The sequence below is a fragment of the Pelodiscus sinensis genome, chromosome 5 (genome assembly GCF_049634645.1).
Source record: "Pelodiscus sinensis isolate JC-2024 chromosome 5, ASM4963464v1, whole genome shotgun sequence".
Taxonomy (NCBI): Eukaryota; Metazoa; Chordata; order Testudines; family Trionychidae; genus Pelodiscus; species Pelodiscus sinensis.
Genome location: NC_134715.1, coordinates 70725784 through 70743311, shown reverse-complemented (window position 1 = coordinate 70743311; position 17528 = coordinate 70725784). Strand labels below are relative to the sequence as shown.

At 37.4% G+C, this 17528-nt stretch overlaps 1 protein-coding gene and 1 long non-coding RNA gene across 3 annotated transcripts in view; one reads left to right on the top strand and one right to left on the bottom strand.

Annotated features, from left to right (window-relative positions):
- VEGFC (vascular endothelial growth factor C) overlaps positions 1 to 5409 on the top strand; it is a 114639-nt gene extending 109230 nt beyond the window's left edge. For both annotated transcript variants that reach the window (XM_006131592.4, XM_075930235.1), the window contains exon 7: positions 4894 to 5409. In XM_006131592.4, the coding sequence (XP_006131654.2) occupies positions 4894 to 5008 (115 nt within the window). In that variant the 3' untranslated portion in view covers positions 5009 to 5409. The remainder of the gene's footprint in view (positions 1 to 4893) is intronic.
- LOC142829630 (uncharacterized) overlaps positions 1 to 17528 on the bottom strand; it is a 201653-nt gene that overhangs the window by 32636 nt on the left and 151489 nt on the right. The gene's annotated exons all lie outside the window — the stretch shown is intronic.

The window sequence follows — 17528 nt, the reverse complement described above, 5'->3', positions numbered from 1 at the left end:
GAGAAATTATTCATTATATTCCATCCTAAAATTAGTTGTGTAGTGTTTGTGGTGCAGGATGACTTCTGATGGTGGTTGTTATATCTCAGTGGGTGAAAGCAACTGGCATACAGGTTTTAAAGCTTTTGGAGGTCATTGTGGAAGGTAGAGACTAAGTACAGGCTCAGCTTCTATAGTCCAGACTTTCATAGTCTGGCATCCCCGTGGTGCTCCTGGGCTGGAGCCCTCACCAGGAAAAGCAGGGTCCTGTGCTCAGCAACTCCTTCCCTGCTCTCCCATGGCTTCGGGAGCATTGCAAATAACTCATTTATAACACTCAAGTTCAGGGAAAGGAGGTGGAAGTGGAGCCTCATGGAGCTGACCTCCTGGCAGCCAGCTGTAGGGCTCCACAGCCAACCTGCCTCTTCCCAAGAATCGCCTTTCTAAATCTGTTTTGTACGTAAAGTTAAGCAGATATAATTTAGAAAATGTTGCTAGGAAAAACAAGATCACGAAGTTCAGTAAATAGTAGTAATAATAAATATTCATATTATTATAGCAATAATAGACCTAGTATGAGATGCATATTTGACCAATTACCTAAAACCACTGAAATTGTTACAAAATTTACATTTTTATTTAATTATAAATATTTTGGCAGCAACTAAAGAGCCCCTAACAGGAATGGTGGGTTATAGAATAGAAAATGGATCCTGCCCTGAAGATTTTACAGTCTAAAATGGCAACACACATAATCAAATATAGAGAAACCTATATCAAAATACAGAATTTCTAAATTGCAATTTCAACTACGTGACAATAGGGTGACCTCAATCAAACTCCTTGTCCATTTTGGTTCCCCTTCTTTCACACACAAAACCCCCTCCAAGCTCCTTCCTATAGGAGAACATTAATCTTCACTCTGAAAGGGGGGAAAGTAAGGGAATAAGGGTGAAATAAGGTGTCTTAAGACAGCTCCTAGTGGCTTCCTCCTGCTCCCTGCTCAGGACCCAGGCATGGGGACAGACAGCTCACATCGTACATCTCTACTGTCTCCATTGTATGCCCAGAATCAACCCCGGCCACTCCTTGGTCCTGACTTAATGGCAGATAAGGGTAATTACCACTAGGTATTTACTACCTTGTAGAATGGGGGCCTCAAAGAGCTCATCAATGTTTAGTATATGGGTATAAAATTTCTACTGGAGTACAATGGAAATTACACTTCAGGTTGTGGTCTATGCACCTGACAAATAAAGTTCACTGGTAAGAGACACATTTAATGATCTTCTCCAAACACAGAATGTATCTCTAGTGGCATTATGCAGCAGAGAACAAAATGAAAAGAATCTGAGATTCTAAAGTCAAGCACTCAAAAGTTGGGAAACGCCAGACTACTTTGTTTGCCTACGTACCCTCATTTCAACCCTTTTGTGCGTGTGAATTATGATAATCATCTTTAATTGTAAGGTTCCATAGAGTTTTTTTTCACACTATGGCTTGAGTGCACAGGATGGATGGTCCTCAATAATATTTTGTTTTCTATTGTGTGTGTTTGGCCCTGAACCTTATTTACTGCACACTAGTAAAATCCTGCTCTGAAAACAGTTATTCACTTCTTTATGTGTTTTTCCATAGCATTCTTCACAATTTATCTTCTACATTTCTGTAAAGGGGGGTTGATATCCCCACATTGTCAGATTCCCAGTTACCAGTCTCTCTCCCTCCACATATGCAATCCCAGTTGCCTTTGCTCAGACAGTCGCTGGTACTGGCTTTCCTTCCCTGGCCCAGTTTCATCATCCCATCAGTCCCAGATCTCCTCTTACACCCCACTTTTTGTCCCATCTGTTTTCCCTCCTATCTCATCTCACTGTACTCCCAGTATCCCCCTCAGTTTTCCTCTCCTGCTCCCAGTGTCCTCCATCCAGGGCTCCCAGTTTCCACTTTTTCCAACTTCTGATCTGCCTCATCTCCTTGCCCACACAATCCTAGTCTCACCAGTTTCCTTAGCCCAATTTATTCCTTTCCCTTCCCATGCTGCAGCTTTCGGGTGCCTCTACAATTTAATTAGACTGCTTCCTCCTCCACCATGCTGCTTGGGTTTAGGAGAAATGGGCTTCCATTTTAAATTCCACAGCTTTGGCCCAACCCCATCATATCAGAGAAGCTAGGAGCGATGCGTATAGGGATCTCTGGCTTGCCCTGGAACTGGAGCATTCCTGATCCATCTGTGGAGATGGCATATGGGCAGTCTGGTCAGCACTAAGAGTTGTAAAAGGCCTAAACATGCTCCATGAAGACAATCTCCTAAAACATTAGTTGATCTGTTCTGGCATTCTCTCTTGAGCATGTTCCTCTTGTGATTTTGAATGAGAAGGCATAATTTAATGGGGATGGCAAAAGACACATCCTTAAGACAACAGTGATTCCTCTTGCACATTGCTAGTACCTGCTTGAAAGCATAGGTACACCAAGAGCCACTTGAATGAAAGGTCCCCAGAACTTTTTTTTTTTAACATGGGGAAAAGTTGTTTGACCCTAGTCTCAGAAACAACTAAAGCAATTTGATTGAATATTTCTGAAAAAAGACAAGTTGAAAATTTCCGTCCATATGGTTAAAGTTTGACCAAGTTATAAGCAACAGAACGCACTGCTTTATAATGAGAAGTGTGCAACCTTAAACACGTGATAACAGGATCAGCCCCTCTTTAATTAATTCTTCATCCCTCATACCTCCTATCTATATAGTCTATATCAGCATAGTTATGAATATCAGCATTGCTGTAGTTATGCTAGCAATCACAGTGTAGTCATCACCTACAATGATGGAAACTGTTTTTTATTGGTGTGGGAACACCAAACAATGGCAGCAACATTAATGGAAGCATTCTTCCACCAATGTATCTGAATCTATATTGAAGTTAGGCCACTATAGCTATATTGGTCAGGGTTGTGGATTTTTCATACCGGACTAACATTGCTATATTGACCTAACTTTTAAGCACAGAGTTGGCCCAATGCCAGATTATTTCAATGAGGGCAAAGAGATCTGTGGGCCAGATGAAAGTATCTAGAGGGTAGTATCAACCCTGGATGACAGTCTTTTTCTACTTTTTATCCATATTATCCAACTGCTCTGCTTGGCTTAAGCACATTGGGACATACATCCCAAAAGATACGTTTTTGGGGCTTTGCCTTAAAGATCAATGCCTGAGGTGGTATGCCCTTCTAGGGGAAGTTCATACAAATGCTTTGAAATCTTTAAATGAGAGGCACTATTGAAGGACAAAACATTGTAACATGCAGGTCAGAAGGCAAACAAATTCTACAGCCACTCCACCCCTATTTCTGTATCCACAGAAGATGAATTTTCCAGTCCCAACTTACTCCTGATTCTTTTTGTTTATTTGCTCAGATAGTGTCACACCCTTCAGTGATGGCACATAAATGAATCCCCCCATTATGTTGGATAGGGATCAGCTCTGCCTCTTCCTCACTTCAACATCCTCAACTCTTTTGCCATATTGACATGCCGAGCTTGAATTGCAGGTGTGTTATATATTTTACAAAATATTCAGTACTAGGCAAATTTAAGAGAAATACCTTGAAAATTGCTAATTTTATCCAAGATATTTCTAGAGTTTTAAGTGATATGGCACAACACGAATCTCAGAATTATATAAAACATGCCAATGAATCAGACCATTATAACAAATTACACTGAAATCTCTGAACAAGATACGGCTAGTCAATAACTACCATTGCTTCTGTGTCTTCCTCATTCTTTCCTGATTTCTTCATATTCATTTTCATTGGTTGAATTAATTGGCTTGCATTAATGCAAGTGTAATCCAAGACCTCATTTTATAAACACATTACAGTAAAGTGGCAAATCAGTGTCCAAAATAAACACTTCATGTGCTAAACCCATCTGCAATGATAATTAGAGCACGTCTAGTATAAATAATTGCCTAGGGAAGAAAATACAGAAAGTACCTTAATATTATGATGGGTAGTATCTGTAAACAGAAATATGTAGCAAGAATTATTACAATAGAACATATTACGCCAGTATGTTTCATAAAACAGACACATTATTTCAAGGAAAGTTTAAAATATAACTGTTGAAACATGAAACATACACTTTTCTTTCTTGAGTTACTGCCAATGTCTGAAAAAGCCACAGACTAGTACTTTGTCTCCATTACACACCAGAGGTTATTTGGCATTGTTATTGTAAGGTTATTTTAGGTCAAACTGTTTAAAAAAATGAGGGGGGGGGAAAGCCAAGGAATTGGCTTTGTAAAACTTCTTGTACAAGCAAATATCTACTAATGAGGAACATCTTGTTTAGTGATATCTGTAGTTTAATGATCTATTGGCATTAAAGTTATTTCAGTTAATATTGTTATTGTTACCCTTTCTTCTCCTGTAAAATTTACCATATACATATGGGCTTGGATCCTACATTAACATCACATGGTGCAATACAGCAAACATAGTTCTGCTGAACTCACTGGGAATAAGAGAAAGTATATGGGTTTTCTCTGGGCAGTCCTCAATGAAGGATGTGGGTCATAGTATAGAAAATCCATCCATTCTATTATGTACATAAGTGTAAAGTAAGAAGTAAAGGCACATCAACTCATTAGAGAGTGTTAGCTCATGCTTCAATAGTGGCATCCTAAACTGGGTTGCATACTAGAAAAACATTCTAGAAGTATTTGTGAGAATAGACTATAGTTTGCAAATGAGCAATATTCATGCCCATCTGTAATATTCAGGCCCATCTAATATAAAAGAGATCCCCTCTGGTATTAGTGCAGTTTAAGTGTACCCAGATATATATATTTCTCTTTGACACACGTGCCTGCCCTCTTTTACCAATGCCTGTTTTTTTCCTTCCTCCAGTTGCTACAGACCACCATGTACAGTTAGAACGAAACGCTGTGATCCTGGATTTTATTATAGTGAAGAAGTATGCCGCTGTGTACCCACATATTGGAAAAGACCGCTTATTAATTAGCGAAGAAAGCACTACTTGCCATTTTTGGTGTACATTTTTTCCATAAAAAAAGACTGTGCTAACATTGGAATTAACTGTGCACCAGAGACCCTGTGGGGCTCACAGAGACAGTCACATCATGATCTTTCTCCAAGAAATGTGGAAAGCACATGTAGACATTAATGGGGCTCATGTTGTGTAAAGAACTCACTAAGGACTTGTTTTCTGCCAATGACCAAACAGCCTTGGTTTTCCTCCTTGTGATTTTTTTTTTAAAAAGAGATAATGACTATATAATTTATTTCCACTAAAAACATTGTGCAGCATTCCTGTTTATAGCAATAACAATTGTTAAAGCTCACTGTGATCAATATTTTTATATCATGCAAAGTATGTTTAAATAAAATGAAAATTGTATTATATACTGGTGAGAATGTTCAATTGATTATTTTACGACCCAGTTTGTACAAATCAACCACAGCGCAACAAAGTGAATGGTGGTTCTTAAAATAATTTCTAGAAATCCAATATAAATAAGTGATTTTATGAAAGCAAGTGTAAATGAAATAGCAGTGAACTTTTTGTATCTGGTTAAACATCTAGGCTGAGATATTAAAAAAATTATATTTACAACTTCTATGTCAATGATATTTTACTATTTATACTGAAACTAGCTAAGCACAGATGCTGTTTAGTAAAATTATTAAGCCTCTACATTGCACAGAAACAAACCTTGTCCATAGGAGAGCAGCAGCTATTAATAGTCACATATATGCATGCCACTATATATTCAAATATTGTATATATGGTAAGTATTTATGCATATACAATGAATAATTAAAATCTCATTAAAATATTTACATATGGCAATAACAGTCATGCATTTTTAGACTGTCTAAAATTCAAAACAAAATAGTTTAAAATTATTTGGTGTTTTACTATTTCATACTTATGTCAAATGATCATGATCTGAAGTCTCTTGTATGCCATATGCTTTTAAGAGAGAGTAATGGGTTTTTCTTTCCACTGTGTACCAGAAAAGACTTCTAGCAAGCCAGTCTAGATTTGTAATCTCTGTACAAACAAATGTTGCAGAGCATTTGTACATGGAGAGTCTCCAGAATAACATCTGTATACAAACTTGAGAAAAAGAGGTAAGCTTTTAACTTGTATAGAAAAATAACGTGGATGGGATAGTCTAATAGTAATCAAGTAGTCATTCCATTTCCACTTCCCATTGTGCACACACTCAAAATGCCTGAAATAGGAGAGTTTTCACCTGTAGTGTGTGATGGTCTGTAAACCAGTTCTCTTGATCCATGGATGGGATTATTGCAGAGTGTGTAAGCATCCTGAATTTAGATTTTGAGTGTAAGGGGTAAGTAGCCTGAGGTTCAGGATAAACCTTTATCTGCTGTGAAGTCTTTGTGTCTTTTGAAACCTCTCTGCATACACTGAGTGGGAAGTGGTTCTGTAGTTCTCAGGTCTGGGAGTGATTCCACTAGGAGAACCTTCTCTTTATAGAAGACCATGCTGGTTTTCCCTGTACTATTTGGCACAGTGTGTGTCTTCAGCTTGATCAGAGTGTTGGCTCCTTAGCAGCACTGGATGTACTTGTCCTTGCCTGGTATACAAAACCTCCAGAGTTTTGGAGTGGAATGTAGCTATTCTTCTCTTTTGAAGATGACAATAGCATGGAAGTAAGATCTAGCTTATTTGGGGGTGAGGGAGATGTCTACATCACCGCATTATTTCCCAGCTTTCTACCAGAATCTAAGTGCTTAATGTTGAAGGCTGTGGAATCAACTGAAGCTAACCTCGACAGGGCATTCCTGGATTCTTAAGGCCAATGTAATGGGGGATCCCCTGGAACTGGGATCAGTCTTTGCTCTTATAGCTCTGTCCATGAGGAATGTTTTTGGACAGATCCCCCCCCCCCCCCATCCTTTCTTGTCTATCAGGACAAGGAGTGGCAGATGCTGCATTTAGGGGTGATGGGAGTCCTCTCTCAAGTAGTACTGTATAAATAAGTGTTGTGGTCATCACTGAAAGGCAATGGGCTCAGACGGCACAGTTTTTGAAATCAGGAGTCTTGGGTATAATCAACAGGTTCCTGGCGCCAGGAAATAGAGAACATAACCCCCAGATCTAGACCTTTCTACCAAACAAAACTATTTCTAATTAACCATAAAAGATTAAAACTATAATAACTTCAATAATGCTAAATACACACAAGAATTTAAAAAAGCTATCCAAGAGTACAGTTGTGTATGGATATGAGTATCTTCTTAGGACAAAAGTGTGAGAAGTAACCGAAGTGACAAAGTTTGCCGGAAAATAGATATTACTACCAAAAACCTTTCAGTCTCAGGTTTGTGGTAGCTTGTGCTACCAGAAGAGGAATATACATAAGAAGTACTCCTGGAAATTATAGGTTATTCCGAAGCAATATTTAAAATTTTAAACTATTGCACCTAATGCACTGGTTCCAAACAGCAGCTCCTATCCAGGTTTCTTTTTTTGTTTTCTTTAATATTATGAATCCATGTTTCTTAGAAAGCTAATGCATGTTTTTTTTAAATGTTGCTAAACTTTCCTTAGACCCTAGAATGCTTATATATCATAGCTCATAAAACTGAATAAATCAATTTGCCCTGTGAAATGAATAAGCATAAGATAAAACTGGTGTAATATGTAGGCAAGAGGGGTGATAGGTTGATGTTTCTTGGGAAAATGATAAGCAGCAGAATTTGAGACATTCTAGTGTTCTTAAAATCTTCCTATGAGGCCAGCTGTAATCATCCAAATTGGATAGAAATCAGTCATACAAATACTAAGGAGATGAAGTAATGTAATAAATCAACAAATCTCATCTCAGATGAGGGTGAAAACCCCTTGAAGGTAGATCAGCGTCAAAGTGCTACCTTGAGTCATGACAAAGCATACATCTTCTTGTCCATTGACCGAATGGTGACTTAAATCACCAAGGTCTGATTTTGTCAATGTCACTTCCATTTAGTTGCATCAACATATAGGTATTGGCAAAAAAGTTGGAGAACAAGACATCCCATTTGTGAATACCAGGCAGGCAGGCAGGCAGAAGATATAATTAAAAATCAATGATGATGAAGTATAATTGTGCTTGGCTTCACCATCAAAACAAAATTTTACACGGTACTGTAAAGTAAATTTTCCAGTTAACAGGTCAACAAAGCTAGAAGAGAGGCTGTGGTGAATCAGCTTATAATAGATTTTAATTCTATTCTTGCAGTGAAATCCAATTGTTCTCAGAAGCTAAGAAACACCGATGAACCAGAGCCAGCAATTCCAAGAGTCAACTCTGCAAGGACCATAAAAATCCCATTGTACGCTGCTAAAGTGCATGAGAAGAAGGGATACCAATAAAGAAGATCAACTAAAGTTGAAGCTAAACAAATGTTCATTTTGCACATGAACAAGTGCAGCACTGTGAACGTGTCAAAATGAGATGAAATGTCTGCTTGATTACTATTCCACTTAAAACTTTTTGAGTTCCCATTGGACATATTGTATATAGAGAGATTACCAAAGCAACCATTTCTTAGTGCATCCTCCTCACAGATGGGAAGAGTGAGAAAATGAGGCCAGAGACCAGAAAACACCCACTTTAATACAAAACATTAACAATCAAGAAGATTAACAATTTTTCAAGTTGTTTAGCTTCTGAAATATATTTTCACAATGTATGAGCAAGTGCCAAATCTCCTTTTCAGCTAAACACATTAAAATAGGCAGCTTTTAAAATTGTGACAAAAGCAAGAGCTTGATTTACAAATCTGGACCCAAATACATTTATGCTTAATTTCCATATGCACTTGGCATCACTGTGTAAACAAATTAGTTATTTGTGCAAGTGCATAAGTGGCCAGTCTCCCAGGTATGTATATGCACAGCATTACTGTGTTCTAGCATAAGAGTGCAGATTTTGCAAGTCATATCCTGAATGTTTTTTGTTTTAAACAGTATTTTTTCATTTGCTATAATTATAGGCTAGCAATAATTATTTGAATTAGCATTAGCCTGCAGATCTCCATTCCATCTTATAAAAATGTCCCAGTGTTTCAAGACATTGGCTATGTTTACAGCAATAGTTTACTCCTGGATGCAAAATATAGAGGGTTTTTTTTTAAGACGAGTGATGCAAGCTGTGTAAAAGTTGATATTTTCCTGCTGCTGTGTGAAGGTGATATATGGGGATTATACTTGGCTATACTACATTTTTTAACATTGTTTGAATATGTACTTTACAACAATTTCTATTTTCATTCCAATTTTATTGCTTCATACTTAAAAATGAAGTGTGCAGTGTTCAGCAAGCACAACCTTAAAAGAGTTGAATCTGTAGGCCAATACAGATTTTATATACTAAGTGGTTCAGCACCATCAAAGCATAGTTCAGACTGTTTTGGAAACTCCAATCCTACATATTAAGGTCATGCAGCCATCTATGAAAAGTGTCTCCATACTAACGTTAAACACAGTAACTTAAAATCTTGAAATACCAATGTAGACAAACTACTGGCAGTCAGGCACAAAATGCTAACAATTTCTGTAAATAACATTTAAGGCAAAACATTTAGCTTATGTCACACATTATATCAGTAATGTACAAAGAATGAGTCGTAACTTTTTACCTAAGCAATTCTAGTGAAGCAGTCATCTCATTGTGTAAGACAACTTGAATTGTGAATAAACTTCTCTTCCTGAACTAACTGTGGCTAGGAGACTGATTATGTACAGTATGTGTGTCCTTAGCTCCACTAAGGTTAACACAAAGTTGGGCTTACAAAATATTACTGAACCAACTGCTACGTTCATTCTCTTATCTCCATATGAAGGAGCAGCAGAAAAGTTTCTGGTGCCCAACTTGGATTATGTCACTTTTGATTGGCCCTCCTCATAGAAATTTGACTCTCCAAATGATCTTTATGATTTTCATAGACTGTATCTTAATGGCAGCGTCAATTGCCCTTTAATTCCATGTTTGAATATACTTCAATTGCCCTTTAATTCCATGTTTCCTCATTTTCATGGAGTTTTGTTTCCAAAACCATGAACAGATATGATTAAGTGCAATGAAACGTAATTCCTGTGATAGGACATTCCTTGCAAAGCCTTTGCAATGCGCTTCCCTTGCAGAATTACTTAGCTTGTTCACATAAGACCACTGTTTTCACTCCTGTACCTAAATCAAAGGAGCCAAATAATCTGTGTTGCCACTGTGCTCTCCAGAATCTTCTGCTGCCTTGCTGATGTTACCATAATCAGATTGGCCAGGTATAAAATCACATTTATAATGTTGGGGGTGCAAAAAGCACTAAAAAATTAATTTAGTGCTTGTGAAAGATTCACGCTTGACAGCTCCGTAGGGTAGAGTTCTCTATAGGTGCAGGATGGAATTTAAAAAATGAGTAAAAAAAAAAATCAAGCTTTCTAGTTTTATATTTATCATTATCATTTACTTCATTAATAAACTTTAAAACGTCTCCACAATATTATGCATAGTGATTTATTTCATATGTATTCCTACATCCGAATGCTGGAAATGAACAGTAGTTTTGAGTGGTATGACTCTTAATATTTCAGTAATTTGTTATAGTAATAATAAATATTGTTTTACCCAGTGCCTAAAGCTAAAAAGTGAACTTAAATTTAGTATGGGGATCTGAGAGAGAATTTCAGTGGTTTGCCCTATGAGAAAAGGTTTATATCATAAAACAATGCATTGCTGCTTACATTAGCATTTGTTTGGCAAACCTCTTTGGAAATTTCTGTAAGTCATTTTATTGCACTATTACCTTGTTTCAGCATACAGTATTGCACTATTTTCCTGTTTCAGCAAAGTTCATCAAAACCACAGTTTATATGTTCATATTTTTATTCTGGGTAAAAGTTCTGTATCTATTCTTGACACACACTAACCTTTCATCTCAATTTCAGCAAAATTTCTATTTCCGTCTCTACATTTGGATCAACATCTCTGGCCACGCCACATAGACTTGGTAACATTCTCAGTGTGTGTTCAACCATGCACACACATTCCACTCTTTCCTTTTCTCTTCCCTTTGTCTCTTTGAATGAAATGATTCTCTAGTTGGATATGATTTTTAGACAAATCCAGTCAGTTGGTCAAATTTCCATTTGTATCATCCTAGCTAGGTGGAGAAGACACTAATCTGTTTCTATTCATCAGTCTGCTGCTTTTTCTACCATCGTTACTCATTTATCTTCTCTTACACTTCCTCTCTGCTCTAAGCTTCTACCACTCAGAGTTTTCCAATCTTCAGCATGCTCCGATCCCTCTTTAAAGTTGGCCCTTGTCCTCTCTGCCTGTACGGGTGAAATTGATCCCTATATGGAGGACTAGCCCATGGTCCCATTTAAGACCTATTTTAAGGTCTTCTGCTACAGGTGTTTTTATCCTAGATTAATTTATCTTGCCCCATTATTTCTTCCATTCCTATTATATAGATGATTCCCCAAATATCTCTCTCGAACCTGACCTCTCCTCTTGTCCAACATTCACATCTTTAAAAGCCTCTCATCTTGGACTTCTGGTCACTGTCTCAAATTCACTCTCTCCATAACAGTGCACCCTGTCTTTTTCAATTGTCCTTCTTTCCTCTTCCACTTGCTCTCTAGTATCAGTTCTAACTTGCTTTATAGTCTTGACTCCTCATTTTCTTTTCTCCTTGCATCCAAGTTCTTGCTAAGCACTGCCATTTTTCCTGCATTATATTTCCTAAATTCATGCTATCCACCGGCTACCATCCAGGCAGCCCTACACCACCCCAATGCTGAGCATGGTCTAGCTGTAACTGATTAGTAATAATTTAAACTACAACCTCTTAAAGCACTGGCTCAAAGCAACCTCTTAAAGTACTGGCTCAAAACCTCACAATGTGTATATACAAAGCCCATCTACCCATCTTAGTACTGTTTGTAGGCAACACTGAGTTTCTGCCTATGCAAACCTTGCAGTCAAAAACATCCTGCACAAAAAAAGTCTATGTAAAATAGACCAATTTATGACCTCTGACATTCGGGAGCTCAATGCTGCCTGGTGAGGAGCATCTTAGTCTGAGTCCTGCACTGCACTTTAGTACTTCCATCATTCAGATCAGTTCCTTAAACATTTTTGTTGCAGCAAATTATCTTTGTTTCTGAAATACCAAACAAAGTCTTAAATAAGTTACATCATGTGCTCTTTTTTAATCCTCAGAAAATTGAAGAAATCTGTTTAAAAGGACTTAACAGTGAAACATACCAAATTGCTTTGCTGCCTGAAAACCCGTACACCTGAAAATTTTCCAGTGTTTTATCCTTCATAGGTGGCAGTGCTAAATTCCAGAGGGCAACTTAACTAACTTCACTGAGAGAGAGATTTTGAAATCTTTTCCTTAAATAAAACCAAGCTGATTGCTTTTACTATGATAAGATTTAAATTTACTGCCTCCTGGTGAATGAGCATTAAATGGTGTTTAGATACATGATAGAGTAACTACTCCTCCCCAAAAAGAGGAACAATGAGGCATCATGAGATACATTTTATATTATGGCTAATAACTAAAGTTTCCGAAAAGAAACCATGTTTTATATAAGAAAAATAAGTTCTATAGGGAAGCATTACTATATATTGGATAGATATTTTAATTGCTATAGTACTTCTTTGTATTGGTTCACTTTCAGCAAGTTACAGACAGCACTGTGATAGCAGAAGTACCAATATTGGAGGTAAGTAGAAAGGAAATTTATCTTTGTCCCAATACAGAAATTCCATTAACATTATGCACACTTTGATGAGACAGTAAGATACCTCACCAATCCTGAAAACACAGATGCCCATTCATACTCCAGTTAGAGTAGAGGGATGATTCCCGTAATGCAGGGACTGAGGAAGACTGGTGTAAGTCTGTCTTCTGAAAACCCCTAGGGATCCCAGCATTAAGAAATCATACTGATTTCTTAAACCAGTAACCCCACTCCCACTCAGGAAGCTGTAAGTTCTGTGCTATGCCTCACACATGAGTCACCCTGAAATTATTTCTCCAGGCTTAAGCAATGCAATGCCATTAAAATAACTTGCAGAAGACAGCCTGATGTAAGGGTATCCTTTAATCCTTCTGAAGCAAGGAGTATATTGCTGAAGTTTCATTGCTTTATGATGTTGTAATTTAATGTGAAGAAATGGTGTCGTTGGCAGTTTTGAGCAGCAAGCAGAGCCCAAGTCAAGTAAACAAAAGATTTATGCATACTCATTAGTAATGCAATCTGTAGCAGGAGAAGCGATGCTGGAGAAATGAAGGTTCCAGCAGAACAGAAACAAAATAGATCATCTAGTAGCCATGCAAAGAATAGCAAAGATGTAGGGCTACAGCAGTGGCTAGTGGAGGCCAAAATGAAGTCAAAACATTTCAAATGGGAGCTTTCTTGATATGAATCAATCTAGTAAATTTCAGGGATTTGAAAGTATTTTGGGTAACTCAACATGGAGCTGTGGCTAGTGACATGCAAACATGACAAGAAAGCTAAGTGCCAATATACATGCACAGTGAGTAACTCAGCTGAGAATATATATATATATATAAATCAACAAGGTGTGTGATTTCTAACTCACTGAAATATTTATACTTTCATTAGAATAAGTGCAGGATTGGTTTGAATGTGATTTAACCACTGTTTATCAATCATATGGTATCATTTAAATGCAGTTGCATGATATGTTCATGACAGTAAGATCTGGCAAAAAATACCTACAATCCTATGCTATCCAGGTCATTCCAGCATGTCTGATTAATTGGAAGGGAGAAAGAGCAATATATTATCTCTAGTATAGAGTTTGCTTGTAGAATTAGACTCATAAGTACCTAATCCTAAACAGCAGCTGCTGGAGAAATCGCATTGCTTGGGAAGAGCTGACCTGGGAGACAGTATCCATCTGTAGCTTCTTTTAATTTAATTTTTACCACTATTTTTACACAAAATGAAATTTACAGGTCTCCACTGAAATTCTGGGTAGGTTTTTAGGAAGATGGACAATAGGAGGTCCAGCTGATGGCGTTCAAAGCATACATTGTGGGAAAAGTCTAAAATTGAAGGAGAGAGAATTGGGCGAGTTTGCAAGAAGCTGGCTGGTGAGCAAGATGCTCTGTAAAAGTTCTTCTTGCCCTAAGAGCCGATACTGCAATGGAAAATTTTAAAAAATTCCAACATGATGCACAATTAAATTTCCACAGTTAAAGTATTAACTAAGCTAAAAACATATTTTACTGTAAATGGGAATAATTTAAAATGTTCTGGCTGAAGTCTGTTTCCTCTCAGAGTGTCTTTTATATTTCCTACATCTGGAACAGTGTTTTTAACTTCATTGACTGATATTTGGCAGCACAGGCTTCGACAGCAGCACTAATAAAGGGTAACAAACTACAGTCTGGAGGAATGATGAAAGCTTGGGCTGAATGAAGACCCAGGCTTTCCCAGTACCATTGTATGGTATGTTGTTACTATGATGCCCTCAGATGATCGACCGCGCAATTGATAGCACTCACCCATGTACAAGTAGCTACTGACCTGAATACTTTAAAAATTAGCCTGCCTTCACATTTTCTTTTTTTGGGGTGCTCCAGAGACAGACACTTTTGAAAGTTAAGCACTGCCACCATTTACAGAACTGTGCAAACGTTCTAAAAATACAGGTGTAAGACATTTTCAGGGTAAGGAAACCCACTAGCCTCTTAAGTAGCTAATGCCTCTTGCCTTGTTCTCCTGCTTTAAAAGAAATAATTTTCTATATCATGAGCATTGCCAGTTTCCTTCATAAGCTACAAAAGTAGCCTAAAAGCATGCTAATAGGAGACGCCAATAGCCAGCCCTTATCATTCACAGAACAATTGCTCCATTCCTCAGCTGCCATGAAGAGTTGCACAGAAAACACAGCAGAATTCAAAAGGGTTTCATGGATTAAGGTAGCACAAAGAAATACTAGCCTCCCTCCCAGTGTTGTCACTGATACCAGAAAGTACAAAGCCAGGTGAAAGGAGCTAAGATTAAAACATCTATATCCTCTATGTATTAGAGTGAAAGGAACCCTTTCCTCTGACTTTCCAATGCCTGGAGCAGGCGCTCTCAGTATGGTCAGTAAAAAGTTGTCAGTTTCACTTTGGTTTATAATCAGGTTTGCTTTCAGATTTCCAGTGTTTGGGTACCAGAGCTTGCAATGCAATGCTTATTTCTTTAAAAATAATTTTTTGCATTTCAATTTAAAAACTCAGAAACACATTAAATAGTTGTGGCTACTATCATTACAACATTGCTCTTGAGTTTTGTGCTTTGTTGTAATTTAAATTTTAAATGGACAGTGCCCCATTTCACTCTTTCACCTATCCAAATGCAATTTGTCGCAGTTGCATTTTAAAGAACCTGCATGACCTCTTCCTTTACTGTCTAGTGAGCAGTAGTGAAATTATATAACCTATTTACATATCATGCTGATAACTGTGTTAATGCTAGAATTTCTTGCATAATTTTCAGTGTAAGATGACATCCTGAATGTTACCAGAAGACTTCACTTTATACTGCTCAGCAGTTCCGGAGCTATAGCAAGTCTAAGAGCAAATCCTTTTAGTCTATCTAGCTCCTGTGAGTAGTCCCATTGTTAACCCGCACTGCGTGTACTAGCATAAATAAGACATGTTCCTTGGCCCTTTGACTAATGTCTTTATTTTCATGTGATATTCAGGATTTCCATAAAGCATTACAGGCACATTTACAATGTTTTGTATATTGGCTTTACTTTCATTAACATGTAGGATACATTTAATGTTAGAACTTGCTACATTCATCAACTGGGAACTCTGTTTTACATTGTGTGTACTTTGTTCTTTTGCTGCATTCTGTTGGTATATCATTATAGATGTTGACATAGATAAACATTATTGAATATTATATATTTTCTTGAGGCCAATGCATTTCCCATGAGAAAGGCATTGCCTTGATTTTTAGTTCATGCATAACAATTAAAATGACTTAGGAATGCAAAACGTTTTGAGCAGAACAATCTTATTACCTAAACTCAAATGGAGTGAAATGCCCTGAAGACAGGAGAGTAATGCTATAAATTTGCTTCCATGTCCTTAATAATTCTAACTTTTTTTCCTCAAATCCTCTAGGAAAAAAAATCAAAGTTCTAAATGGCAAAATGTGTTATAAATAAACATGAAGAGTCTGTCTAGCATTAAATGCAGAGCTGTCACTGGTTCCACAGTAGTAACTCAGGGCAGAAATCTGACAGGCTTCCTATGTAATTCTGTAATCCATATTAGTCAAGCTACTTGCACATAATTACCAAAGCCAACTGTCTGCAGGGGTAAAATCCTTAAATACAAGAATTTCCTTTTACATTTTCTAAGGCTGTGAAACAAAATGTAAAAAACTGTTACCACCAAATTCTGCTCTTATACTTATAGCAAGAAATGTTGGGAGTGTAGCCCAGTGGCCTCAATTCTCCCTTCGTGCTGGTGTAAATCAGAAGTGACTCCGCAGACATGAACAGAATGACACTGGCATAAAAACAGTGAGAGGAGAATAATCAGACTCCATAATTATAACATGAAGGCTGTCTATTCATCCACATACAGCAGTGAGGAACATGCAGGGTTGCCAACCATCAGTAAATTTATGGACAGTCCATAAAAAATTAGGCGAAATTGGAAATTGTTTAGGTAATTTAATATTGTTTGCCATTAAAGTTTACAATGTCAAAATCTATGACAAGAATGTCATATTGTTCTTGTGATGTATGAATGACAACGATTACTTTTCACTTTTGGTCATTTATGTCATCTTAATATAGTATAAAAATTACGTACTTAAAAAAATGTGTCTGTCCGTAAATTTTTCCTATTTTGTCCGTAAATGAAATTTCTGTGGGTTGGCAACCCTGGGGATATGATGTAAGTATCTTAGCATTTGATTACTTCAGCAAGAAACCTGCAAATTCTCACACTCTCTTTTTCCATCACTCTGCTGAGCACAAAATATTTGTGTATCAGATTTGGGATAATATCGATTCTTTCAATTTTAAATAAATCACTTTATTCATATGAGAAGGATTTTTTTGCCCACCTGAAGGGAGGAGAGTAGAAAATGCCTACCTTTCAATCCAATGCTGTCTAAGAATAGAGGAATTTGATCTTACAGTTGGGAGTCTTAGGACTGGTCTCTGCTGCACAGATAACTAATTTTTGTTAGTGTCTACACTGCAGCATTCCTCCTGCCATTGTTAGCGTCCTATCACACCAACATAACTCCACCTTCACCATAACGCTTATGTCAATGTAGCTAGAGCAATGAAGTGTCTGTGTAGACACTGTGCCCGTCTATTGACTGTTTTGTCAGTTTCATGACAGGAGACATAAAACTGACATGAAAGCTTGACAGCTGGAGCCCAGGTGTACCAGCTCCCCTGGAGAATTGGATGACTGGATCCTGCTCTCAGCTGGGA